The sequence below is a fragment of the Notamacropus eugenii genome, chromosome 1, assembly GCF_028372415.1.
Source record: "Notamacropus eugenii isolate mMacEug1 chromosome 1, mMacEug1.pri_v2, whole genome shotgun sequence".
In the NCBI taxonomy this organism is placed as follows: domain Eukaryota; kingdom Metazoa; phylum Chordata; class Mammalia; order Diprotodontia; family Macropodidae; genus Notamacropus; species Notamacropus eugenii.
The window spans coordinates 126,356,507-126,383,057 of record NC_092872.1 but is presented as its reverse complement, the minus strand read 5'-3'; the positions used below and the strand labels follow the sequence as shown (position 1 = coordinate 126,383,057).

The 26,551-nt window shown below is 41.1% G+C and overlaps 1 protein-coding gene across 4 annotated transcripts in view; it reads right to left on the bottom strand.

Moving 5' to 3' along the window:
- Nucleotides 1-26,551, bottom strand: part of SNX1 (sorting nexin 1) — a 63,476-nt gene that overhangs the window by 13,135 nt on the left and 23,790 nt on the right. For 2 of the 4 annotated variants that reach the window (XM_072613593.1, XM_072613567.1), the window contains exons 2-12: nt 24,753-24,861; nt 16,456-16,589; nt 16,013-16,079; nt 12,260-12,303; nt 11,160-11,301; nt 10,383-10,461; nt 9,832-9,907; nt 8,651-8,764; nt 8,089-8,182; nt 7,306-7,461; nt 6,620-6,825 (exon numbers count right to left, since the gene is read on the bottom strand). In XM_072613593.1, the coding sequence (XP_072469694.1) occupies nt 6,620-6,825; nt 7,306-7,461; nt 8,089-8,182; nt 8,651-8,764; nt 9,832-9,907; nt 10,383-10,461; nt 11,160-11,301; nt 12,260-12,303; nt 16,013-16,079; nt 16,456-16,589; nt 24,753-24,861 (1,221 nt within the window). The remainder of the gene's footprint in view (nt 1-6,619; nt 6,826-7,305; nt 7,462-8,088; nt 8,183-8,650; nt 8,765-9,831; nt 9,908-10,382; nt 10,462-11,159; nt 11,302-12,259; nt 12,304-16,012; nt 16,080-16,455; nt 16,590-24,752; nt 24,862-26,551) is intronic. The other 2 variants (XM_072613585.1, XM_072613575.1) reach the window with 1 other exon arrangement.

Genomic DNA, 26,551 nt, shown 5'->3' with positions numbered 1-26,551 from the left:
GGGAATTTGGTTTTGCTAGACTATGCATGTTTGTTACAAGGAATATTCTTTTTTTGTTTTCTAATGGGGTGAGGAGTGTGAGGGAAGAAAAACAGACTTCTATTACCTTTTTTTCATTGAGAATTGAGGGAGGCGGCGCTACAAACGTGAAATGCTGTGTGCACCTTCCGACAAAGGTTACCGTCTTACTTTGTTAAAAGGGTGGGGATGATGTTTGTAAAGTAAAAATATTTCAATATAATTTTAAGGCTCCCCCACCCTCTGGGCCTGCTGCCTGGTCTCCTTCCCTCTAATCTCTCCTTTCTCTCATTTATTCTTCAGCTACAGCTGCCAAGGTAAGATTCAACATGTACAAGTGGGACCATGTCTCCCTTGCTCAAGGAGTCCCAGCAGCTCTCTCTTACCTCTGGGATACAGTGCTGACCTCCTGCCTTCATAGTCCAGCTTTAATTTACCTTTCCAAACTGGGCAGCTAGGTGGTGCAGTGGATAGAGCACCAATGCAGGAGTCAGGAGGACCTGAGTTCAAATCTCAGATATGCACTTGCTGTGTGACCTTGGGCAAGTCACTTAACCCCAACTGCCTCATCCTGGGTCATCTCCAGTTATCCTGATGAATATCTGGTCACTGGATTCAGATGGCTCTGGAGAAGTGAGGTTGGTGACCTGCGCAGCCCTCCCTCACTCAAAACAGAGTCAAGTGTGAGTCATGTCATTACTTCTCCGATGGCATGATGTTCTTCGGCAACGAAGGATGAACAGACCTTTCCAAACTGATTTCACATTCCTTTCTTTCATGTGCTGTTCCCCATGGAGGACATGACAGTTCCAGCCCATTCATATCCACCACGGGCCTCATCCTTTGGGTAATCCTTAATTTCAATTTTGAAACTATAGCTTTCTAGACTCACAACTATGTAATATCACTGGAAGAATACTAGTTAAAAAGAAAAAGACCCTTGTTTCTGGAAAAGTTTAGAGTCACTAAAAGAACTTACTAATTTCCAAAAAGCAACCCAGCCCATCCTCTTCTTTTGTATAAAATTCTAAGTCTAATTAATTGTTTGCAGTTTCTGTCCAAGACATAGACACCCTATTGACGGATAAGCTCTATAAGTTGTCCATCTAACAGTGTATCAATCGTCTGGGCAATTGGCCCTCTTCAGCCACTTTTTTTCCCCTGTTAATGCTCGGACACCTTATCTCCGCTTAAGTTTCCTGACTTTCCTTCAAGTCTCAAATCAGACCTTCTTCAGGAGGCCTTTCCAGGACTCTCAAGATGCTACTGCTTTCTCCTCTGAGACGACCTTCCATCTATTCTCTTTATATCTTGTGTATAACTAGTCTTTAACATGCTGATGAACTCATCAGGCCCAGATGAATTACATCCTTTGGTATAGAAAGAAATGGAAGATGATTGCTAAGTTATTAATTACTACAGTAAGCCTGTGGGAAACAGGAGAAGTACCACAGCATCAGAGAAGGACAAATGCTCTAGTATTTTTTTTTTTTAACAAAAGAGAACAAATTCTGTAAGCTGTACGTCTATCAGTAAGCTTCATTTTAGTTCCCAGGAAAATTCTAGAGTGGATCGTGAAAGAGAGAGTTAATGAACATCTAAAAAGTAAAGCAGTGATCACAAAGATCCAGTATGGTTTAGTCAAGAGCAGGTCATGTCTTTTTACAACTCACTGGAAGATGAGAGGAATGACAAAGACACAGAGTATCTGACAAAAAGCTCACACTGTGTCTGATGGAGAGATAAGGACTACACATTCATACAATTCGATGCATTTGGAACTGACCGAATGGCCAGATTCAAAAAGCAGCCTTTATGATACAATGTTAACCGAGCTATTTAATGTTTTCCATCAATGATGCAGATAAAGGCACAGAAGGCATATTCATCCAGATGTGCAGATGACCCAACTGGGAAGGATAGCTAATATACTGAATGACTGACTTGAGAGCTAAAAAGATCTTGACAAGTTAGAAGTAAGTTAGATGTAAGCTGAAAAAATTGAGCAGTGGTGAGTGTAAAGTCTTACACCTACGTTAAAAAAATTGACTTCACATGTACAAGATGGAGGGACCCATAATTAGGCAGTTTTGTTTGAAAAAGCTCTAGAGGTCTTAGTGGACCCCAAGTACAACATGAAACAGCTATATGACATGGCAGCCAAAAAAAAAAAAATGAATGTCAAATCTTGGGTCACATTAAAAGAGGTGTAGCTTCCAAGCATAAGGTGATTGTCTCTCTGTATCCCTTCCTTCTCAGACCAATCTAGAATATCATATTTAGCTGTGGATTCTACCATTTAAGAAGTGCACTGCTAAGCTAGAGAGTATCCAGAGAAGCAATCAAAACTGTGAAGGATCTTAAATCCACGTCATGAAGATCAGTGGAAGGCACTGGGACTGTTTAGCCTGAATAAGAAAAGCCTAAGATTCTTCTACACAATATGACTAATGTGAAAATATGTTGCATGCTGTCTTGGGGAGCGGGGAGGGGAGGGAGGTGGAGAAAATTTAAAATTTATGGGAGTGACTGTTGAAAACTAAAAATAAATAAATTAATTTATTCAAAAAAAAAAGAAAGAGAGAAAGAAAAGAAAAGCCTAGGGAAGGAAGGGGCTAAGACTTGTCTTCAAATAGCTGGAGGGCTCTAGTGTGAAGACAGATTGGACTTTTTCTGTTTGGTGGAACCTGAAGCACTGGGTGGAGGTTGCAAACAGTCCTGCCTAAGTTTGATATCAGGACGCCTTCCTAGTGATCACAGCTGTTCCAAAGACATGCCTTTCCTGGCACACGGCAGGGACTTAAGAAATGCTTGGTAATGGAAGCCTCAGGGACAGAACAGATGCCTGCTGAGGTTTTCCTTCCAACTCAAAGGATGTGACATGACCTGAAGCCCAGGCAAGGATGATATCACGAAGAGGAGAAAGTTGAGAGAAAGGAGAAGGGTTAAGGCTGTAACCTTGGGAACCATGGAAGCTCATAGTTCAAGAGGAGGCTGCAAAGCTGACTGAGAAGCTCTCTAGTTCTACAGCAGGGATGCCAGACTCACACAGAAATGATTCCTAAGGCCACATCTCGACTAAGAAAACCACAAATTAACATTATCTATGTTGTTATTTTTGTTTATTTGATTTCACATTTCCCAATTACATTTTAATCTGGTTTGGGCTGCATTGGGGAGTTTCTGGCAGTGAGTTCAACACTTGTTAGGTCCTACAATGTATCTGCCCAGTGCTTTTTCTTGATATCAAATCTCATAACCAAGGTTCAACAGTCCTAGGGCTCTAAAGAACATGAATCATCATTACAAATGATTCCCTTTTCTTTACAGACTTCAAGTAGCTACAAGAGATCTCAAGAAGCAGAGGCTGGCCTTTTTTGTACCTTTTCAGATCTAGCCTTAATTCCCCAATTCAGAAGAAGTTTGGGGGACACCTCCCTGGCCTCCTGAGTATGGGCCTTCCTTTGCCTGCACCTGGCTCTTGAGGTGGGGGTGAGAGGGGAACAGGGCCTGCTATAGTTCCACTTCCCAAATAATATTTCTTTAATCCACCTACAGCTTAGTTGATACTTACTTACAGCTAAGTAAGACAGGAATGGGTGACTCTTATGGGCTGACCTTATATCTCACATTATAATCAGGTAATAAGTATTTATTAAAACAGGTATAGGCTAAGCAGTATCCTTGGTGACAGAGATATGAAGACAGAAAAAGAAATAGTCCTTGCAGTAAAGGAATACATTTTATCCTATCAAGGAGGACATGCTCACACAACTACAAAGCATCCACACAAGATAGATAATAACAAGGTACCAGCAGGGATACTGGAAACTTGGGAGAGGAGAATAAACAGGTAGACACTGACCTGAGCTTCCCAAGGTACAGGTGAGACTAAGACCGCACTTGAGGCACAGATACACAAAAACATGACCACACGTGAGAAACAGCAAGAAAGCCACTTTGGATGGACCACAGAACATGCTGAGGGGAGCGATGCATAATAAATCTGGACAGGCCAAAAAATAAACCATTTTACCAGAGGTTACTGGGCCTAACCCAATGTGTTCTAGAAGCTGTTATTCTCGGCTTACAACACAGGAAGAAGCCGCCCTCATTTTCCCGACACTAACCAACATCAAATGGTCATGACGCTGGAGCCACCACCGTTCTCTTGGAAGAGTGGCAACGTGTTCATGGGACAGCTAGTGCCACAACGCCAGAAGACATGGTGTGCTGAACTCTACTCTGCGGACTCCGGGTGAGCCTCGTCAGCTGAATCACCAATAAACAGAGAACCCTGGAGTATACGGAGAGTCCTTTGCAGAGCTTTGTCCAGAAATAGTCCCATTTCCAGATATCTCCAGTATCAGCACACAGCTAGTTCTAGGAATTCCACTGGAAGTTATTTTTTAAGCCTCCAGAGTTAGTGAAAAAAAAAAAATTCACGGGAGAGAATGAGTATAACTCCAATAAACAGCTTCACTGTTCTGAATAAAATGTAAACTCCTAACCGTGATCATCCCCGGCCGTGGTGTCCTTAGTGGCTGTGTGTGGGAATGCTCACATGTACACATGTGCTCCATGGCCAGGGGGTAGGGACAGAGCCCTGCTCCAAGTCAGAGACACTGGGCCTAGGCACCAAGCCACCCAAAAGCTGCTTTTACAAGATGGGTAGGAATGGACACTTAACTCTGAGTAAGGACTTGCTTTTCAGTTTGGAGACACACTCTCAGTCATTTCTTTGTTGCCTGCTTAGTAATGTGTACCTGATATGAACCAGGAGAGTGGCATGTGCCTGGAGGTCAGCAGTGCCAGGCCAAGCCAGGCCAGCCTGTGCTACTGCAGTACAGCACGTGGTGGGAGGGCCATAGCAGTGTCCCCTATGAGGCTCTTGGCTCCGTTTACATTCTTCCCTATGATGCTAAGTGTTTCTGTGTGGGGCTCAAACTGAAGTGATAAGTGGGTGAGAAGAAGCCAAGAGGAAGATTTTTTTCCATCTCATGACAGAAAAATATCTATGAAGCAAGTTTCTCTGATAAAGGTCTCATTTTTAATATATATACAAGGAACTGATCCAAATTTATAACAAGAGCCAACCCCTAACTGATAAATGGTCAAAGGACATGAACAGGATCTTCTCAAGCCAAGAAACCCAAATTATCAAGAGCCACATGAAAAAAAGTCCCAAGTCACAAAGAATCAGAGAAATGAAAATTAAAGTAATTCTGAGGGAGTTTCTACCTCATACCCCTTAGAATGACGAAGTTGACAAAAAAAGGAAGATGACAAATGTTGGAAGCTTCAGGAAAAAACAACATTAAGGCACCGCTGGTGGAGCTAGGAACTGCTCTGGCCGTTCTGGAACACAATCTGAAACAATGCCCCCAAAAGTCTCTAAACTGTGAATACCCTTTGACCTGGCAATACCGCTGTTACATCTATGTCCCAAAGAGACGAAAGATAAAAGGAAAGGATCCATGTGTGCAAAAACATTTACAACAACTCTTTCTGTTGCAAAGAACTGAAAACTCAGGGGGTTCCCATCCCATGGGGAAGGCTTGAGCAAAGTATGGCATGTGAATCCAATGGCACAGGAAGCAAAGTACAAAGCAAGCACAGTGCTTGGTACACAGCAGGTGCTTAATAAACTCTAGCCGATGGAATCCTATCATGCCATAAGAAATGACCAAAGAGAGAGGAAGACATGTAGGAACTGATGCTGAGTGAAGGGAGCCAACCCAGGAGAATGATTTATACAGTAAGAAAAACATCAGAAAGACAAAATTCAGAGTTCAAATCCTGCTTTAAAGACTTCATAGCTGCCTGAATCTGGGCAAGTCACTTAACCTCAAGCTGCCTCATTTTCTTTATCCACCCAGACAGGGCTGCCGTGAGGATAAAATGAGACGGTATGTGTGTTACATAAAGCACTACCATTAGTATTTTATTACTGTGGTTCTCGCTTCTATAACCAATAACCAATCACAGCCCCACGGGACCCCCCTTCTGAGACAGCATGAAAATGAGACACGCTCTTCTGCCAGTGGACAACACGAGTTTGTTCTGTTTGACTGTGATTATGTTTGCTTTTCTAACAGATGCATCTGTGAGGAAGGGATGAAGAAAGAAGGTAGCACACAGAGGAAAAAAACTGCTTAACTGACATACCCCACCCCCCAAAGAAGAAATCCTCACGGCACAGAGGATTGGAGGGTTCCCCAGCCAGCTGGCAGAAGGAGAAGCAGAGGACTGCATCATCCACTTCTTACAGGTAAGTAACTATGAACTTACCATCTACAGCCTTAGGACGCTGTTCAGAAGTGTTGTGTTAAATATATCTTAAAATCCAGGGAAGTTTAGGGTGATAATAGCTCATGTTTATATAACCCTTAATGGTTTGCCAAGAGTTTTATATGCATGATCTTATCTGATTCTCTCATGACATATGTGCTCTTATTATCCCCATTCTACAGATGAGAAAACTGAAGATGAGTGAGGCAGGGTGTGAATTCAGGTGTTCCTGAACTGTAATCGCTGCATGCTAGAGGAAAGAAAAGCAACTTTCCTTGGTAAAGCACAGGCAGAAAGACAGGACTCGTACCCTGACTATGGCCAGGAGGCGGATGTAGTCACTGAGGAGCTCAGCGAGGAGGAAGAAGTCGTTGCTGGCTTGCTCCTGGTGCAGCTGCTCAATCTTCTCCTCCACCTCTGCCAGCTGGGACAGAGCCCGGGAGAGGGCCGTGTTGTCCTCAGAACTCCCGAGCATGGCCAGACTCTTTGCAAACTGTGCTGTGTTTAGTGCTAACTCTGAGAAAAGGAACAAAAGAGAAATGTTTTAAAAAGAGTAAGAAGCCTCTTACCTCACTTTCACGCATCAGTGTTCTAGAAGACCCAAGATTTCAGCATTTCCCTGGATAATTAGGGAAATTATCCCTAATAATAGGGAGATGGAAGGGACTACAGAGACCACCTAAACCCAACTCTCTCATTTTACCAATGAGTAAACTGAGGTTCAGGGAGAGGGAATGATTTGCCCAGGGTCCCATAGGCAATAAGTGACCAACCTCACTAGACTTCAAAGATGCTCATGTATTATTATGGCCAAAGTGGCCAACTTTCTAGCAACAAAGATCTCGTCAGGCCAAAGGCCTGATACGTGATACAGTTCCCGGACTTTAAGGGGAAACCCCCGCCCCCCCCACCGAACACACAGAAAGTACTTAATTGCTATCCAACCCAACTGGTAACCAAAGCTAACATATGTGCTGAAATATACGGAAGACTTACTTTGTGAGAGACACATAGAGTTTAAACAAGTTAAATGAGAAAACCGACAGAAGCAGACGGAATGCAGGCCTGGGGCTGAGCTGTGGCTGTTACTTCCTAGCTGTGGGCTCTTGGGCAAGTCTGTCACTTCTACTCTCTGATCCTCAGTTTTCTCATCTTTGAAAAGGAATGATGGTTATCTGCCTTATCTGCTTCACCAGTTATTGTGATAAAAAGGAGAAGATGCTAGAAAGCACTTTCTAAACTATGAAATATAATATAACAGTAAGAGACCATTATTATCAAGTTCAGGCATTATGTTCCCCACCTCTTCCTGTCACACACTGTTCACCAATATTTTCAGAGCACACAGAGGAAAGGAAGAAAGACCATGAGGCCACTTTAGCTGGCTCTTAGCAGGCCTCACCCACAAAGAGACAACACTGTCAGTAGCTAAAGTAAAACTAGGATATCCATGGCTTCTCCCCCCTCCATCTACACTGTAACATCATTAAAATGGCAAAACAAGAAGTACTATCATTTAAGATGGAAACCAGTAATTTACAAAGAAAATATTACATCCTAGCAAAATGCTAAAGCCTTCTCAGTTAGAAAAAAGGCAACACGACTGTGACTGAAAAGTCATCCTTCTGCCAGGAAACAGAAGCCGAGTTCACTCAAACAGATGAGATGAGCACTTCAGCTCTTATCGGAGGACCTTAAGAACAGCATGCCCTTGTCTCCGGCTCACAGGGGCCGTGCATCAGTCTCCTCCAATCCCAAGTACATTCCAGAAATCATTACCTTTCCTATGGTTGACCAGAGTTTCTACAACAGTATGCAGTTTTCGTAAACGCTGCTCCTCACATTCCACCTCCTGCAGTTTCTCCTCAAACCACTAAAAGAGAGACAAGCCAGAAACTATAATGGGTTGTTTTGCTTTGGAGAAAGGAAAAATTTGGTTTTTCAGCTTTCCTAAAAATTACAAGATAACTAACCAAACACTCTCAAAGTTTGTAGCCTTGGAAGGGCTACTCAAGAACCAAGATCTGAGAGCCTATGAGAGGCAATAGGTGGAGTGGAAAGAATGCTGATCCTGACGCAGGGCAGACCTGCTATCTGGCTCTATCCTGACTCTGACACTTACGGTTGTGTAACCACTGGCAAATCACTTTGCCTCCGTGTGCCTTAGTTTCCTCATCTGTAAAATGGGGATAAAGCCTATAGCTCCTGACAGAGCTGCTGTGAGGATCTAATGGAATGATGTATGTAACATTCTGTATGGAACGTAAGGCATTATGTAAATGACTATAATTAAGATCACAAATCCCCAACAAGAAACCCAAAGGGGCCCAAGGCTACTCACAATGTCAGACTCGTTCATCTTGATGGTCATTTTGCTCACTGCATCAGTAGCTTTGTTGAACATCTTGAGAAGACCAGCTCCACTCAACGTCTGCGTACCCACTGCCCGGGGTAACTGTAAGACAAAGCAGACAGAAGCGATAAGTCATACCTGAAAGACACCAACCACTGGTCCTTCCAAATTCAGTACAATTAAGTATCAAACAAACGGCAGGCACTCCATCTCTCGAATGAAGACACCTGCCAAAAAACCCTTGTTCTCTCTCAGAAGTTGCTAACTTTATTTCATATCAGCAAAGACTTCCTTTTATAAGGGTTAATTACCTGTAACACACTTAATTCTAGAATGAACCTGTGAGGTAAGGATAAACTAACCAAGTCTGCTGGATACTTCAGCTTGGGAATTCTAAAAAAGACAAATTAACGTGGATCTCAGAATCATAAAAGTTTCATTTCATAAAAAAGGTGAGGTGTTCTCAAAATAAAAGTACTTAAGAGAAAACAATGTAACAAACCCTGGGTAAGAGGCTGGTGACAACTGTCCCCTACCTCTCATCCCCCCAAACAGATTTTTAGTTCTAGAGACCACTGCAAGAAGATTCTACTGTACACAAATCGTTAAAGACACACAAAAATCACTCCAGATGGATTTTTTTTGGTTTTTAAGAGGGAGATAGTGGAACCCACTGGCAATACAGAGTCAGGATTAATAATTCAGGACCATATGAAATAAACAGAACAAATTCTTTAGCTCCTATTATGTGCAGAAGGAAAGTCAATTATGAGTATTAAGTGGTCAAGAGACCTTATGTTGAAATCTCCCAACCTACCTAGACTTGAACTCCTCAATGTGGTTTTGTTTGAAGTCAAAAGTTCTCTAGGATTAGCATCATAAAAAACAAACCAAAACAGGACTTAACATGCCTTAGAGAGCCCTTTAAAAGGTACGCTGTGTACTCAACAGGGAAGGAAAGACACAAACACAAGTACTCCATTATCATCATTCTGCTTTCATTCAGTGGAAAAATATTATAAGACTAGTCTTTAATGACCTCGCTCATTATATATGTAGCAAATGCTCAATAAATCTGTTGAGTAAGATAATGAATATACTCAAACTCACAAGTAAACTCTAGAGGCAGACTTCCCTATGAAGAAGAGTTTCATCTACCCAATACTTACCTCTTCCTTCTCTAAGAACTCTCTGACATCAGGATCCTGTAACATGGTAGGATGGTTCACAATCCTCTGAAGATACCTAGGAAAAAGCAATGCATTCCACTGATTTTCTTGGACTCAAGTCTTAAACCAGTTATGTACCTCATACAACTTTGTTCCTTGACACCTTTGGCCTCACTTAAAATATTCCTCCATTCTGATTAGGTACTTAGATATGTCTGGGCTAGTGAACATATTTTGGATTACATTATTAACAACCAACCAGGTGAAACATCATTCAAGAAGCAAGATGTGACTAACCTTTCTGAACTCCGGACAGTAAGGGTAAAACAGTACTTGTCCTCTGGATAGGCAGGAGAAATGTTTAGAAAGAAACTACACTAGAGAGAGCAAAACTCTCACCTGCTTCCCTTGATTTATCTGTCTCAAGTCACTTCGTTCCCTTCATCCAGCCTGAATGTCATTGCTAAAAAGAGGCCTCAGCTCTGACCGAAATGGAGAAGCAGCAGTTCTCACCTAACCAGAAAGATCTCTACTCTTCATGGCACACTCACCTTTCTAGAGCAGCCCTTCTTTTCTCTAGAAATTCTGCAGAAGAAGAATCTTCTTTCCCAACTTTGACTTTAGTCATTCCTGGAGTAGAATTTGAAGAAAGCCATCAACAAACATGCACCAGGACAAGTCTGGGACAGAGGCAACAGCAATGAAACATGACAACGCCAAACCCAAACCAGGAGCTTAGTTATGGAATCATACAAGCACCAACCAATAAAGTGATCCCTTAACTAGGCTGAACATACTAAGAACAAGATTAACTCTATGTTCTGTAACTTGAACTTTTACAAATAATATCTTCATGTTAAGTATCAGCTCACCCACAGGGCAGATGTTAAACGATGGAACTTCAGAACAAGATCAATTATGAAATTCCTGGTCTCAAATAGTATCTAGAAGCAAAATTCTTGGTTCTGTAGTCTTTGATAATGTCACAGACAGATCCTGGAGTTTGAGGCCAAAATCCTCAAATACTCCCAAATAAAAAGAATAAAAACACGTTGACTAAATTATCTGTATGATTTCTATGAAGTCCCTAGAGATCCCCTAGCAACAGGCTGTGGTGTTGCTAAAAGGGGTGTCTGTAAACTTGAGGGAGTTATTTTTAAAAATCAGTTTCCTCAACCGTAAAGGGGGATAGTAACAGCACCCACCTCCGAGGGTTGTTGTGAGCAAAAAATGAGACAATATTTGTGAAGTGCTTAGCGCAGTGCCTGGCACATAGTAGGCACTATATAATATTAGTTGCTATTACACGCATAGAAAACAAACCTCACCTATTAAGCTCTTCTCTGGAGGAGGAGGGACAATAAATCCATTCTGCGAGTGTTTCTCTGAAAGTTTCTCATAGAGTCCCAAAAAATCACTAAATCTTCTTTTCACTGAAAATTGTTTACTTCTAAACACTGGCAAGCTGGTCTTGGGGACAGAAACAAGCAGAAGATTAGCTGAAAGTAAGGGATTCATCATGCAGATCTCTTCTTTTCAATTTCTCTGAAATAGTTTCTCTAAGGAAATAAAAGCCCAGTTCCAACTTAGAGCTCAAGCTCTGTGGCATCTAATCACACTCATCCATTGCCTCTTGCCTAAAAGGATCCTGGTGCCCAAGAAGCAAGCCCAAAGGAAAGAAACTACGAAGTCAAGAATATCTGGAAATACACCTCCCCTGCCCCCCACTCTCTCTCCCACCCCTCCCACATAGAAAACATTCTCCTCTGTAACATTACATAAAAAGACGAGTCCACTGGGACACAGAAGAAGGAAAGAACATTTAAGCTTCCTACATGACATGTGAAAAGAATGCAAAGCTTTAAAATGGGCTGTTGCATTAGCTTGGTATGGTCCGAGTCTCAGAAATACTGCCACACTCAAGGAGGCAGCTAGGTGGCGCAGTGGATAAAGTGCCAGGGCTGGAATGACGACTACTCCTCATCCTGAAATCAAACCCAGCCTCATTCACTTACTAGCTGTGTGACCCAGAACAAGTCACTTAATCCTGCTTGCCTCAGTGTTCTTATCTGTCGAATGAGCTGGAGAAGTAACTGGCAAACTGCTGGAGTATCTTTGACAAGAAAACCCGAAATGGGGTCATGAAGAGCTGGACACAACTGAAATGACTGAACAATTCAATTCTAACACTCAAATAAATTTTATTTCAAACTTTGCAGTTAGTTCCCAGGCCAGAAAATTTTGTAAGGAGTATCTAGGGGAGCTATTGGAGCATAAAGGCTGGCTCCATCTTGTGTCAGAGACAAGAAAACTACAGCAAGGAAATTAAAGGGCTTCTAATATCAACTAGAAACTTTATAGTCACCTTTATTATGAGAACATATATCTACTAAAAGTCTAAAGAATCATGACTCTCTCTCAGACTCACCTGTGTTGTAACTTTGTAGGCCACATACGCATTCATACCATCCCCTACAGAAGAATCAGGAGGAAGCAAAAGTCAGTTCTGTAACCAGTCTAACATTTAAACACTTCTCTAGATCTATGCTACTCCTACTTTCAACTGGAAGCCATATAAGCTTCAGAAGAAAGAACCTAAGAGTGAAGAGGAAGGGAAATAATGCAGACCTGAAAGTAAAATAGAATTAAACAAAAAAAAGACACTTCTTGTGCTACAAAGTTTAACAAAGCCCTCTAGGAACTGGATTCCATTTTGCCTTTGGACTTGTACACACATGTCATTGCGGATGCTGGGCTTGTTCCAGTTTGATGGAAGACAATAGCTTCAGCTTTTTTGTTCTGAATCCAGGCCTTATTTATACTCCAAGATCTGCATTGGACCTTAACAATCAATTGGTTGTTGCCCTGCCAATATTTGGGCTGGTTACACACATCTGCCCAAAATGAAACAATTTGCGAGCTGTATCAAAAATAAGGAGAAGGAAGCAACGGATGTAAGAGGAAACAAGCGGTTCTACCCTTCGTCCAACTTTATGGATGGTTTGCTTTTTCAGATATTTGTCACAGTTCTCTTATTGGGGCCATAGTACACTGACCTCTCTGATCTACGATGTTTGCCCAGAGCAAGGGAAGATTTTCTGACAGACTGATGTCATACAGATCTCCCTTTCATAGGGAGACAAGAAGAGGGGGGAGGGAGTCATTTTTCTGAAAAAGCCTTTGACTGTTGAATGATTTGAGATTCAAAAGACTGGTATTCTCTGCAACAGAGATCTGACCTGGTCCACTTGGGCATATAAAGGAACCACTGACAATCTGAATACAGAAAAAACATACACTAGGATCTAGGCAGACATAATTCCAGTCCTGAGTTAGGTTTTTTTTGACCACTAGTGATTTTATTTTCTCCCTCTCTTCATAAAAACCAGAAAACCTAGTTAACAAAGAGTCACAGTGATCTGAGCTCTTAAATTAATGCTGAAAGGAGTAGAGGGTGAAAGAATGAGCAACTGTCACAGCTGGATCTCAAAGTACACGATCAAACGTGGTAACTTTTATCAAAAATACTCAAAAATTAGGAAGAAAAATAACAAAGTGGCTTTCTTTTACAACCCATATAACTCCTTAGAGGTCATTTTATACCATTTAACATCTTTATTTTAACACTTATCTTCTTTTTCTCACTAATATTGTCTTCTTCAGGCTAACTGGACAGAGAATTTGGAGAAAGGATTCTGATCATTCATCTGCTACCAACTCAAGTTCTGTGACCTTTTATAGGTCATTATTCAAATCCTATGCATTGCATTTTATGCATTAAAAACGATCTTTTTTTTGAGGTAGGGTCCACAGACTTCACTAAACTACAAAAAAGTTGAAGATCTCCTGATCCTGACCCAAATCTGTCTAAATCCAAACTTTTGTCAAAATGCTTAAAGGCCATTCACAATATACCCCAAACTCCAATCCCATTGGGCATTTCCCAAAATGACCAAACATTCTTAGCGTGTCTATACAAATGTCATGAAAGCAAAATGTTGTAAACTGTGAAGAAGTGAAGAGGCAAAAAGTTAGCAACACCTTTCTATGAATTTTCTTTGTTTTATTAGTGCATGTGTAACATACTAGAGAAAACAAAGACAACCTCTTCCAAAAAAGGGGGAGAGAGAAGTGGTCCATCACAAATATTATTCACCTATGTTGGTTTCCCAAATATTTTACAATACTTGAGACGACGCCTACAAGGCTGCCGAGGATTTGGGAGGGAATTTTTGGGGGTAGAAGGATTCTAATTTACTTAGTTATCAATGAGGAATGAGAAGCACAAGTTGAATAAACAAACAAAATAAACAGAAGGTGTGCCAGTGAAGATTAGATTTCAGATTTTAAAACAGCCTTGGGCAGCTGCTTTCTGGGCAATTAATAGTGCAAGAAATCAAGGACCCACCAGATATGAGCTTAATTAGCTTTTAGGAATAGGGTGAATAAAAAAGATTAAGATACATCTATATATATATACATACACATACACACACACCTATAGACATATGAGACCTCAGGCTTCCTCCCTACTAATTAAGTATTCTTTGTACTAAACATAAAAGAAATTCTATGACCCCTGCCCTTTTTGAATAGTTAATTCTCAGTGACCTGTAGAATTTGGAAATATGGAGTGTGTGTGTGTGTGGGGGGGGGGGGGTGTGGGGGGTGGGGGTGTGGGTGTGGGTGTGTGTGTCTCTTCTCTACGGCTTACTAAGCCCCTTTACCCCTTTAAAACTTCAGTCCAGGGCCAACAACTTTATCTAATTTTCACTTGCATATTAACTATTTTATGTACTTGACAAATTTCATTTGAGGACAAAGTGGGATGCTGGGCTATCTGACAAAGTGTTACGTTACAGATACATACTTATTTTCCCATTAGAAATACGGTTTTCATCAAACAATAAAGGGGATATAAGTAGTAAAAAAAAAAAAAAAAAAAAAAAAAAAAAAAAGGTTTTCAGGTGGACTGAACATTTAACATCTCTTGCTCTTCAATGGTTAGTTCAGCATTTGGGGGACAGAAGAGAAAACACAGGGATATTCAGTTAAAATGCTATCTATGTGTCGTGTATGCTCCACTGCCCCCCATTAATTCATATATCTAACCTCTATAGATGTCCAAAGATTTTCAGAGGGGTTAAGTGAAAATTTTTACAAATCTTAGCAATCGAATACTCAGTCCTCTAGACGCTATTTTATTTTCCCTCTTGAAAACTAGTTATTAAGAAAAGGGAGCAAGCAATAGAATGTTTAAGATGTGGAGCAGAAAGAGTATTAGACGGTTGGGGAGGAAGCCCAGGTCTAGTCTCAGCTGTATTGATAAGCACGTGTGCAACTCTGGGCAAATGACTTCATCTTTTTGCTTCAATTGCCTCATCTATAAAAAGAGAGTTGGACTAGGTGATCTCTAAGGTTCCTTCTGGCCTGAACACATTCTGGTACCAGAAAAAGCAAACAGAGAAGATACAAGTCACCTGACTTCAATGTCACAAGTTCATCAAAAGAAGAGGTAGATTAGAATTTCTAAATCCTTTCTAGTTTAGTGCTCAGGTATAGGAAGAAAAAGTCAGGTTTGGAAACCACTGCCTTAGGGAGTCTGACACTTTGTTTTGTACCCACTGGCTTTCACAGGGCAAGGTTTTGTGCTTCTTTACTGGTCACTTAAACTTAAAGGAATGGGGAGAAACAGAGAGAAGTGTCTGTTTTTCTAGTTATGGATGAGCTCTCAAACACAACACACAGCTAAGAGGAACTTAATTCTGAACAAAATAAAAATACTTTGTTTTTTCTCTAGTGTACTCAGAAAAACCTAGCCTGACCAAATCTCCACCTCAGTGCATCTGTTCCTTATTCATAAGATGAAGACATTTCCATGCATGCCACAGTAATGGGCGTAAACAGTCTGTAGTGTGAAACTCAAAAGGCAGGTGGGGGTGGGGGTGGGGAAGGGAACCGGAGGAGGAGACTAAACCAAGCAAAAAAAACCTTGTGGGCTGCTCCGGGCTTGGTTTTAAAATGTCATGTTATTTATGTTTTATTGCATTTTTATGTATTTTGTTAACTATTTCCCAATTACATTTTAAGCAGGCTGTAGGGCTCTGGGGAGTATTATGTTCATGTTTGACACCTCCGGTCTATAATACTGTTTTGTAAGGGGGTTACTCAGGGGACTCACCTATCTTTTCTGGATCTGTTATGCTAATTGTCAGGTCAAACTGGTCCTCCTGTTCTTCTTCCTCTAGCTTTTTGGAAAGAAATCATGAGAATTAAAATGCAAAAGAATGTTAGCCTTGTATTTACCATATATTAGAGCGCCACACTTAAATAGCCATCTCTTATATATATTAAGCTGGATCCAAAATCAAATTTGATCCAAAATCAAACAGTTGAATTGCCTAACTCACATCTAGCAATCCCAGATGCTAACTATTACTGTGCAAAAAGAAAGCCTTTATGTTGACACTTGGCAAATACACCTTCTTGCTGAAACCAGAACTTGTACTGAGGGCTCTCACTGTCTGTTAACTATAAGAACCTTCTTTGGGGTCACAGGAAATTTGTTGGAGCCCTCCTGATCGATGTTTACAACGACTAACAGCAACGAAACCGAACTCTTACCTCCTCATAGTTCTTTGGCTGTGATTTGCATGAAGAATTTGTGACTTCCTGGGAAGCAAATGAAGGAAGTGTTTTGGCCAACTCATCCTTTTGGTGGTTATGTGTGTTATCCAGAGACAGCTCTACCGTGGCATCTACAAATAAAGAGGATTTCCCAAATGAGATAAATACATTCAATGTCCCTCACCGCTAAAGTCACAGGCCTACTTCTAAGAACACTACAAGAAAGAGTGTATCCCCAGCTCGCTACCTCTAATGCTTAGGAATTCTTAGACTAAGAGTATAGAAATGTGAGATTCCACAGTCAAAGGGCTGTAGTAGAAAGCAGAAAGAAGGCATAATTGTCACATTAGTCATGGCTTCCTGAAGTAATATCACAACTATCTTAAACTGACACAATTATCTATCTGTAACACAGCAATGTGGAGTAAAGCCAAAGCTAGTCTTGGCAGCCAAAGAAGATATACAAGTCCACACTCACGCACATTACTCATGGGTAGCCCCTCTATCTACAGTCAGAGTTTACACATCATGTTGATTACTAGAAGCATGGTTACATGATTTCTAAACCCATACTGATGAGAAATAGCAAATCAGAAGAGGAATGAGGAGCTACTTACAGGCAGACAGATATTGGTAATAAAACAGAAAAAGCCTATAAAAATGAGGTAAGAACTTGAAAAACACAACAGCCTGGAGCCATTGTATATAGTGTCAAACAGCTTCACAAACTTTAATAGGTCTTGAGGATATCATTGTATTTCATAATTCAAAGTTAACTGCTCAGTATAATCTATTTTAAGAGGGTAGAAGTGAATTATATTTTAGAAATATTTGAGTTCAAATTAAATGACTTTGGGCTTCCCTTTGTGCTTGAAGGGAAAAAAAAAAACCCTTAACTTTTAAAATTCATTTACTCACTAACTATTCATTCCCTGAATCCTTCCCTCAACCCTTAATTTCAGTGCCTTCTCTCCATTAACTAATTCCTATTTACCCTGTATATAGATGTTTAGACACATTTTACATATACATGTATATATTTGTATATATTTATATGGGGAGGTCCACAGCTAGGTGGCACAGTGGATAGAGTGCCAGGCCTCGAGTCATGAAGACTCATCTTCTTAGGCACACACTTACTAGCTGTGTGACCCTGGGCAAGTCACTGTTCATGCCTCAGTTCTTCATCAGTAAAATGAGCTGGAGAAGCAAGTGGCCAAGCACTCCAGCATCTCTGCCGAGAAAACCCCAAATGGGGTCACGAACAGTCAGAAACCACTGAACAACAGTGTACTTGTTGTCTCCATCATTAAACTATAAAATTCTTGAGAGCAGGGCCTGTCTTTTACCTCTTCTTATATTCCCAATGCCTAGCACAGTTCCTGGCACACAGTTGGCATTTAATAATTTTTTTTCTGTTTGATTAACTGATTCTGGATAGCTAAATATGAGCTGGAGAGAATCAAACAGAACAAGCCCTGTAGTCAGAAGCCTGAGTTTAAGCCCTGCCTTTGGTAATGGCTGTGTTCTGGACATCATTTAAGACCAAATTACAGAGAAATTAACAATCTGCATTAGGAATAGATATCTCACTGGGATTACTAGTAAAATCAGAATCAAGGACAAAGCACGTGCACGCACACGCGCACACATACTCTCTCATATGAAAGTGTGCACGTACACATTCACATACACATTATATACTCAAACCTAAAGAACTGAGAATTTTCAGGTAACTAAAATGAAACTACTTAGAAATTAGAATAAAGGGATTATATAGAAATGCAGAATCCAAACAAAGTAAGTACTCTGTTGATAGTCCAGCCATTTACTTGACTAGATATTCTCTTTCAGTCTTTGTAGATCAAAGAAAAAGTTCTCTTATGGCCTAGGAATAAGTGCCTTTCACTTGGTGCTAAAAAGAAGCCAAGCCCTGGGATCCTGTAGCTTAGATAATAAGATCCTAACATGGAATTCAGGCCACTTAATGCAGATGACGTCTATAAATAAGGGGTAACCCCTAGTGAAAGTTGTGAAAAACATCCTTCAGGCTCATGAGAAGGGAGGGGATGAAGGAGGCAGTGTACGTTACAGGTCCAAAAAGGGTCAAATAGCAAAGAAAAAAATCACGTAAAGACAGAATAATTTGGGTGTTCTTTATCTGGAACAATACGTTGAGGGTAGATACACTATTTAGATCTTAGTTGTTCTCTGTCTCAGTCTAACTGTTTAAATCCCCATCAAAGTATGGATATGAATTTGGAAATACTGTCAACTCAATACTGTGGGCTTTCAGAGCATTGCTCAGAGGCCTTCTAATCTGCTATCAATTTCTAGCTACAATCTAAACGAAAGGACTCAAAACCCAAGAGTAACAATAAAGTTTTCCTTTTCATTAACTTGCAAAGAGTGCTATGAAAGCCTTCACTCCCAGAGGCTCACATACTCAATACTAAGTGGAAACAACAAGATCTAAGAATTCACTTAAATTTCAAAATCACCATCACAGACACTGAAGAAATCAGTAGGTTTCTATATTTATACATTATTGAAGGACTTTAATTTTATGTATCATCCCCCTTCTTTGAATTTAAAAATTAGTGTGCACTTATTCTAATTTTGGTCATTATATCACAGTCAATCAAAAGTATATACTTAACAAAAATCTGTCTACATATCAACATAGATAGAAGATAATGGATAAGATCCAAACAGAAATCTTTTCCAAAAACAAAGATTTAAGATTTTAGGTTTTCTTGTACAGTAACATCACATAAATGGCATGGACCAAACGTTAAACATTTTGTTCCACTGAGTTTCAAAGGAGTTGGAAACAAAGGCGAAACATATTCCCTTTTCTCACCTCTCCCCAAGAGCATTTCAAGTTCCACAGACAATATGGGTTACAGAACTCTTAAAAATCCTGGCAGAGATTCTAATACAACTCCTTTAACTCTCTGATGACTTTCAGCTTGTTTCTCCTTCGTCCCACCCATTGAATTTGGGCATTCCCTGTGGTATTTGGTACTCGTGTGCTTCTCCACAGGGTTCTGCCCTGAAGATCCCATAATTTCAGCTCTGCCTGGATGTGATCATGCCCATGTGAACACCACTACTCCTGAAAACTTTCAAGCTTTACCGCCACATTTCTATGTTAAACATTTTCTGCTTTGATAACTTATTGCTTCAATTTCAATTTCTCTAAAACTTGGCACCTATTTTTTTCTCCTGAAACCAGTTTTCCTTTATTAACTTAAACAATTTCTGTTACAGGTTTCAATTCCCCAGCCAGGATGAAAATCTTATTTTTCCATCTTGACTCCTTCTAGTCCCTAAGAAACCAGTTGCCAAATCTTGTCAGTTCTTTGTTAGCAATGTCTCTCATTTGTCCCTTTCTTTTTTTTTATAATACCATCACTCTGGGGTGTAGGGTGCGTTCAGGGGGACCAGTACCTTTGGTGTGATGGCTGCTGAGTCCTTTTAGGGACACTTTCCACCTTTGGTGTCCACCTGTTCCACCCAACTCTCACCTGTGTCTCCAAGAAGCTGCAGCATGAGCAGTGGCCATACCCTGGTAAACCATTTCGGCAGATGGGCCAAACCAGGTTGAGGGTAACCAAGGGTTCTCAAACCGATTGGTGAGTTAGGGGGGTGTCTACTCCAAGCATGTGAAGACTTCCCCTGGTGGAATGGGCAGATGAGAACAATTTGTTCCAACAACCAAGAAGGCAAATGAAGCAGGAGATGTGGAGCACTTAGACCGTGGTGAGACACGGAAGACGCCAAGGTCATCCACTGCATACTGAGCCATCACCAGCCTCTGTCCTGCCACTGGACTATGATGACTCCAGAAGAGAGAGTGAGGCTGATGACTTCATGCAACTCTGCCTCACTTCTATCCAATTTATGCATGAATCAAAAGATATCACCCATACTATTTCACCATTATGCTTCAAAGTCCTGTGGCAACAGGCAAGTGATGAAGCAGCAGGTGCGGATATGCTGGGAGCTGTGGTCACAACCCTGTACACAAACAGCCCAGGTCATAGAGTTGTTTCTCACTGGAAGCAGCAGTGGGACTCGGTAGCCCCCTGGGTGTCTGAGCAGCCTTTTAAGGATCTCACTGCTCACCTCCTGGTGTGAGGAAGGGGGCTAGAAAAGGTGCCCTAAACATTGTCTGCTTACCCAACCTTGGCCTGATTACCACGGCAGGTGGGCAATCCCACTATGCAGTCAAAATTCAAAAAATGTACGAAAACATCTGCAAAGATGATTTCACTCACCATTGGCACATGGAACGTGCACACACTAATAGATAACACAAAATCAAGTAGACCTGAAAGAAGAACTACTCTTATTGCAAGAGAACTCAACAGGTATCACATCCAAATAGCAGCCCTGAGTGAAACAAAGTTGGCAAATGAAGGCCAGCTTACTGAAGCTGGATACACCTTTTTCTAGAGTAGGCACAGTGAAGGGGAGCGCCGTGAAGCTGGTGTGGGTTTTGCAATCAAAACTAATCTAGTCAGCAAGCTGGTACGCCTGCCAAAAGTAGTGAATGTAAGTCTCATGACAATGCGATTGCTACTAGCAGGAAAATGCCATGCCACCATCATCAGTGCCTATGCTCCCACCATGACAGACCCTGATGAAGTCAAAGAAAAATTTTATGAAGACCTAGAGACTCTTATCATCAGTGTGCCAAAAGAGGGCAAGTTTATAATTCTGAGCAACTTTAATGCTAGAGTAGGATCAGACTGCCAGACTTCGCAGGGAGTCCTAGGGAGGAATGGAATTGGAAACAGCAACAGCAATGGTCATTTACTGCTGAACACTTATGCATCTCATGACCTTCTCATCACCAACACTCTCTTCCGTTTACCAAAACGCAATAAAACTTCATGGATGAGCCCTTGCAGTAAACACTGGCATCTAATAGACTATGTGATTCTAAGGAGAAGAGACAGACAAGATGTTAGAGTGACAAAGACAAAGAGTGGTGCAGAGTGCTGGACTGATCATAGACTTATCCTTTCCAAGCTAAATATTTGCATTCATCAAAAGCACCACCCCCAAAGCAAAATGACTAGCAGAATTAATGCCAACAAATTAGAGCTCTTCTCTGAGCATGAAAGTCTGTAGCTAACTTGGAGGGAAAGTTGAGCCAACACACAGATGGCAACAGTGGAGCAGAAAAGGAGTGGGTAGCTCTCAGAGATTTGGTGTCCAACACTGCATTTGCTCATCTGGATCAGAATGCTCGCAAACACTGAGACTGGTTTGATGAAAATGATAAGGAAATTCAGAAGCTGCTAAATGAAAAACCTGAACTCCACAGGATTTACCAGCAGGACAGTTCATCCACCTCTAAGAAGGCAGCATTTCATTCCATCAAAAGCAAAGTACAAGCAAAGCTTAGAGAGATATAGGATTACTGGCTCAGTAAGAAGGCAAATGAAATCCAGTTTTATGCTGATAATAACAATCCAAAGCACTTTTATGATTCCCTGAAAGCCATTTATGAACCAAGAACTTATGATGCATCACAACTACTCAGTGCCAATGGAGCCACATTGATTATTGACAAGGACATGATCCTAGAGAGATGGGCTGAACATTTCCATAGTGTTCTCAATAAACCATCATCAATCAATGCTGAGGCCACTGACTGTTTACCTCAGGTTGAAGTCAATCCCTCCTTAGCTGAACTTCCAACTGAAGAAGGCCATTGAAGGCCATTAGGCTCCTTTCATGTGACAAAGCACTTGGTGCTGATTCTATTTCAGCTGACATTTACAAGGTAGGGGGACCACTGCTCATACAGAAGCTGACTGAAATTTTCCAGGTTATCCCCCAGGAGTTCAAAGATGCCTCCATTATCCATCTCTATAAAGGTAAACGACAATCACAGGAGGATCTCTCTCAGTGTCATTGCTGGCAAAATTCTTGCTAGAGTCCTCCTTAATAAGCTGATTCATTCAACACCTAGAGGGGCAGCTAAGATAGAGCACTAGTGCAGAAGTCAGGAGGACCTGAGTTCAAATTTCACCTCAGACACTTGACACTCACTAGCTGTGTGACCTTGGGCAAGTCACTTAACCCCACCTGCCTCATCTTGGCTCATCTCCAGTCATCCTGATGAATATCTGGTTACTGGATTCAGATGGCTCTGGAGGAGAAGTGAGGCTGGTGAGCTGCACAGCCCTCCCTCACTCAAAACAAAGTCAAGTGCAAGTCATGTCATTATTTCTCTGATGGCATGGTCTTCTTTGGCAACGAAGGATGAACACACACACACACACACACACACACACAAACATACATACACACACACACACATACACACACACACACACACACACACCAGCTGGAAGATGGTCATATACCTGAGAGCCAGTGTGGCTTCAGAAAGGGCCAAGAAACAGTCAATATGTGTTTGCTGCCCGATAACTCCAGGAGAAATGCCAGGAGCATAACAGAGGTCTGTACACAATGTTTGTAGATCTGACCAAGGCCTCTGACACTGTTAGTCGTGAGGGCTTATGCAAAATTATGTCAAAATTTGATTGCCCAAAGAAGTTCATCAGTATTGTACGTCGATTTCATGATGGTAAGTTTGCCCGGGTTCTGGATAAGGAACAAAGCTCTCGTGCCTTCCTAGTCACCAACGGAGTGAAACAGGTCCGTGTGCTTGTTCCCATGATTTTTTCTAGCATGATGTTTTCACCCATGTTGACAAATGCTTTCAATGAGGATGAATGTGGCATCAAGGTCAACTACTGTACTGTGGTAAGTTCTTCAATTTGAAAAGGCTACAAGACAAGACTAAAGTGGAGGGAGAATTGTGCATGATTTTCTGTTTGCAGATGATTGTGCACTCAATGCAGCCTCTGAAGCTGAGGTGCAACACAGTATGGATCAATTCTCTGTTGCCTGTGCTAATTTTGGCCTAATAATTAACACCAAGAAAGCACAGATGCTCCATCATCCACCACCACACTATCCACATACATGGAACCATTGGTTACAAAAAATGGAGAAGTTGTAAATGCTGTGGATAAGTTCACTTACCTTGGTAGTGTACTTTCCAGGGATGTACACATTGACAATGAGGTTGATGCACATATTGCCAGAGCTAGCTCAGTGTTTGGGAGGCTCCAAAGAAAAGTTTGAGAAAGGAGAGGTATTAGACTGACTACCAAACTGAAGGTCTACAGAGCTGTTGTGCTGACTTCATTGTCATATGCTTGTGAAACATGGACAGTTTACCAGCGCCCTGCCAGGAAACTGAATCACTTCCATTTGAATTGTCTTAGCAAGATTCTAAGGACCACCTGGTAGGATAAGGTACCAGATACTGAAGTCCTTGCTTGAGATGAACTGCCAAGTATTCAAACTATGCTTCAGAGAGCGCAACTTGGATGGGCTGGCGATGGTGTTCAAATGCAAAATGTACACTTTCCAAAAAGACTATTTTATGGAGAACTTGCATGGGGCAGGTGATCACATGGTGGCCAGAAGAAACGATACAAGGACACTCTCAAGTTCTCTCTCTCTCGAACTTTGGATCTCACTGTGCAACATGGGAGACACTGGCACAGGACCGTTCAGCATGACATGCCCACATCAGAAAGGGTGCTGTGTTCTTTGAGCAAAGCAGAATTGAGACAGCACAAAGTAAACACAGGATGTGCAAATTTGGGATTTCCACCTCAAATATTCACATGGACTATCTGTGCCCAACCTGTGGTGGAGCATTCTGAGCTCGTATTGGTCTGATGAGCCATAGTCGGACACACTGAAATTTCACTTTATCATGGTGATGTCATTTTGGTCCTCTTCGAAGATGAAGGACAACAACCAACCAACCAACCAACCATTACTCTAACTTAGTCTCTTGGTTTATATTTAGACTGATTTCAAAGACTCCTAATCAGTATTCCTGTCTCTAGCTTTTCCCTATCAAACTTATAATGTACTCCTTTCATTTAGCATTTCATATTCTTATACAGTGTCTCAACAACATTGTAAGCACTCTGAAGGAAGGGAGGATACCTTACAGGTGCCGCGTTGGTGTATCTACAATGCAATGCATTCACACTACAATGCAATGCACTCAGCAGGTACTCAATAAATACCAGTTGTCCCAAAATAACTTGAGTTCAATTCTAATTGAGCTGATAAGCCTTTTGGGACACCTTGTATTGTTTTATTATAATCGAAGTCAAAATTTTGGTAAGGAAGACAATGTCACAATAGCTCTCAGTGTGGAAGCCTTAAAGGTTCACGCTGACCTGCAAAGAGGTCCTGCTGCTCTTGGTCCAGCTCGCCATGGACTCCATTCTCCTTGGAGTTGCTGGTCATCGGTGGAGGGGACGCTCTCTTCAGTGACATGGACTTATTCTGAAAACAAAGCAATACCTTGAGTAAATATTTCCATTACGAACAGTACTGATCTACCGAGGATGCTTAAAATAACCCTCCCTAATTCCTCACAGACTTTTCAGGAGACCATTTGCATCACTATTAAGACAGCCAAATGTTTTATCTTCAGCAAAATGAATAGTTCTTATAAAACAGCCATTGCTGTTGCTATACTTGTGGCTCTTAATTTCTTAACACACTCAACAGTTTTCTAAGTACACAATGCAATTGTGCATGCCCACATGATGGCTCTACCTAGACACACTTTTCACAAGAACATCCCAATATATTTCTCAAACTTGCCTGATGACCTTTAGCCTTTCAAATGCAGATGATATGAAGAATACAGCATTAAAGCCTGGAATTCAGATTCTAATCTCAGTTTACTATATAGCTCTGGGAAAATTACTGACAGTCCGCGAGATAACAGTCTGCGAGATAACACTGGTTCACCTGATTAGATAGGGATGTAGTAAAGTTTTCTATTCAGCACAATTTCTATATCCTGGCTTCTCTTCCCAGTGGGCACATTTTTTTGTCCATGGTCTTTATTCAAAAGACAAAGTGACTGGGCACACCAAGGCTGTGGTGTGTCCCCAAAATACTTTCAAAGTGAACAAAACTGTATTGTTTAGACTATGAGCAGAGAGCTAGGAATTTTACTTCAAAAGCTGCCAATACTGTGTTACAAGGCTTTGAAGTTAAACAGTCTGAATCACTAAAAAGACTTATTGGGTCATCTGTTGTATAACATCCCTTTAAAAAAAATCTAAGGAAGTTTGTTCTGACAAAGTAGGATGGCCCACTTCTCAGAGAAAAGACAAACTAGCATGTCCACTGATTTTCTATATCTAATTTACAAATAACCACATCCTTAATTTTACCAACTATGGACAGACTGTTGCAGTTATTCAACCTTACACTACTTTTACACGCACTTTTCCTCCTCTGACAATCAAAAAGGACATTCTAGGTCACTTAGCTGATGTGACTAACCACTAAGCACACATCTGTAACAGAGAAATTTAAAAAATTAAATAGCCCCTCCCCTCTAGGAGACCTAAGAGGGCAGTGTAATATGGTACAAAAGAACACTGGACCTTAGGTCAGGAGACCTGAACATCAATCCTTTTGTCACATGCTAGCTCACAAACCCTGGGAAAAGTCATGATCCTTGACCTTGAGTTTTCTCACCTGTCAAATACTGATAATACTTGAACCACTTACCTCACAAGGAAGCCATTCAGAAAGTACTTTACAAATGAGGGTCATTCTTACACAAGAAGATTTTAAAAAGTCAGCAGAATATAAAAGCACAGGGTAAACACTATAATGACATCTGAAATAAGCTGAGGGCTAAGCGAGTATTTTAAAGTAGCAATTGAGGAAGGGAAAATATCAGAAAGGACTAATGAGAACATTCTTTTGGTCTCATTCACTGACAATGACTTCCCCAAACATATCGTATACTGTATAAAGGGGAGGCTGTGTAAAAGACATACAGTATAAGTCACAATTTCAGGAGATCTTATTATAGATAGTCCATTGTCACTTGCTTCCAGCTAGTGGACATAACAAAAGGATAACACAAGATGCACGTATTATTAACGAATAAGAGAGCACAACCAAAACCCTTAAAAACAGCAGAGAGAGATTTAAAGTAACAATA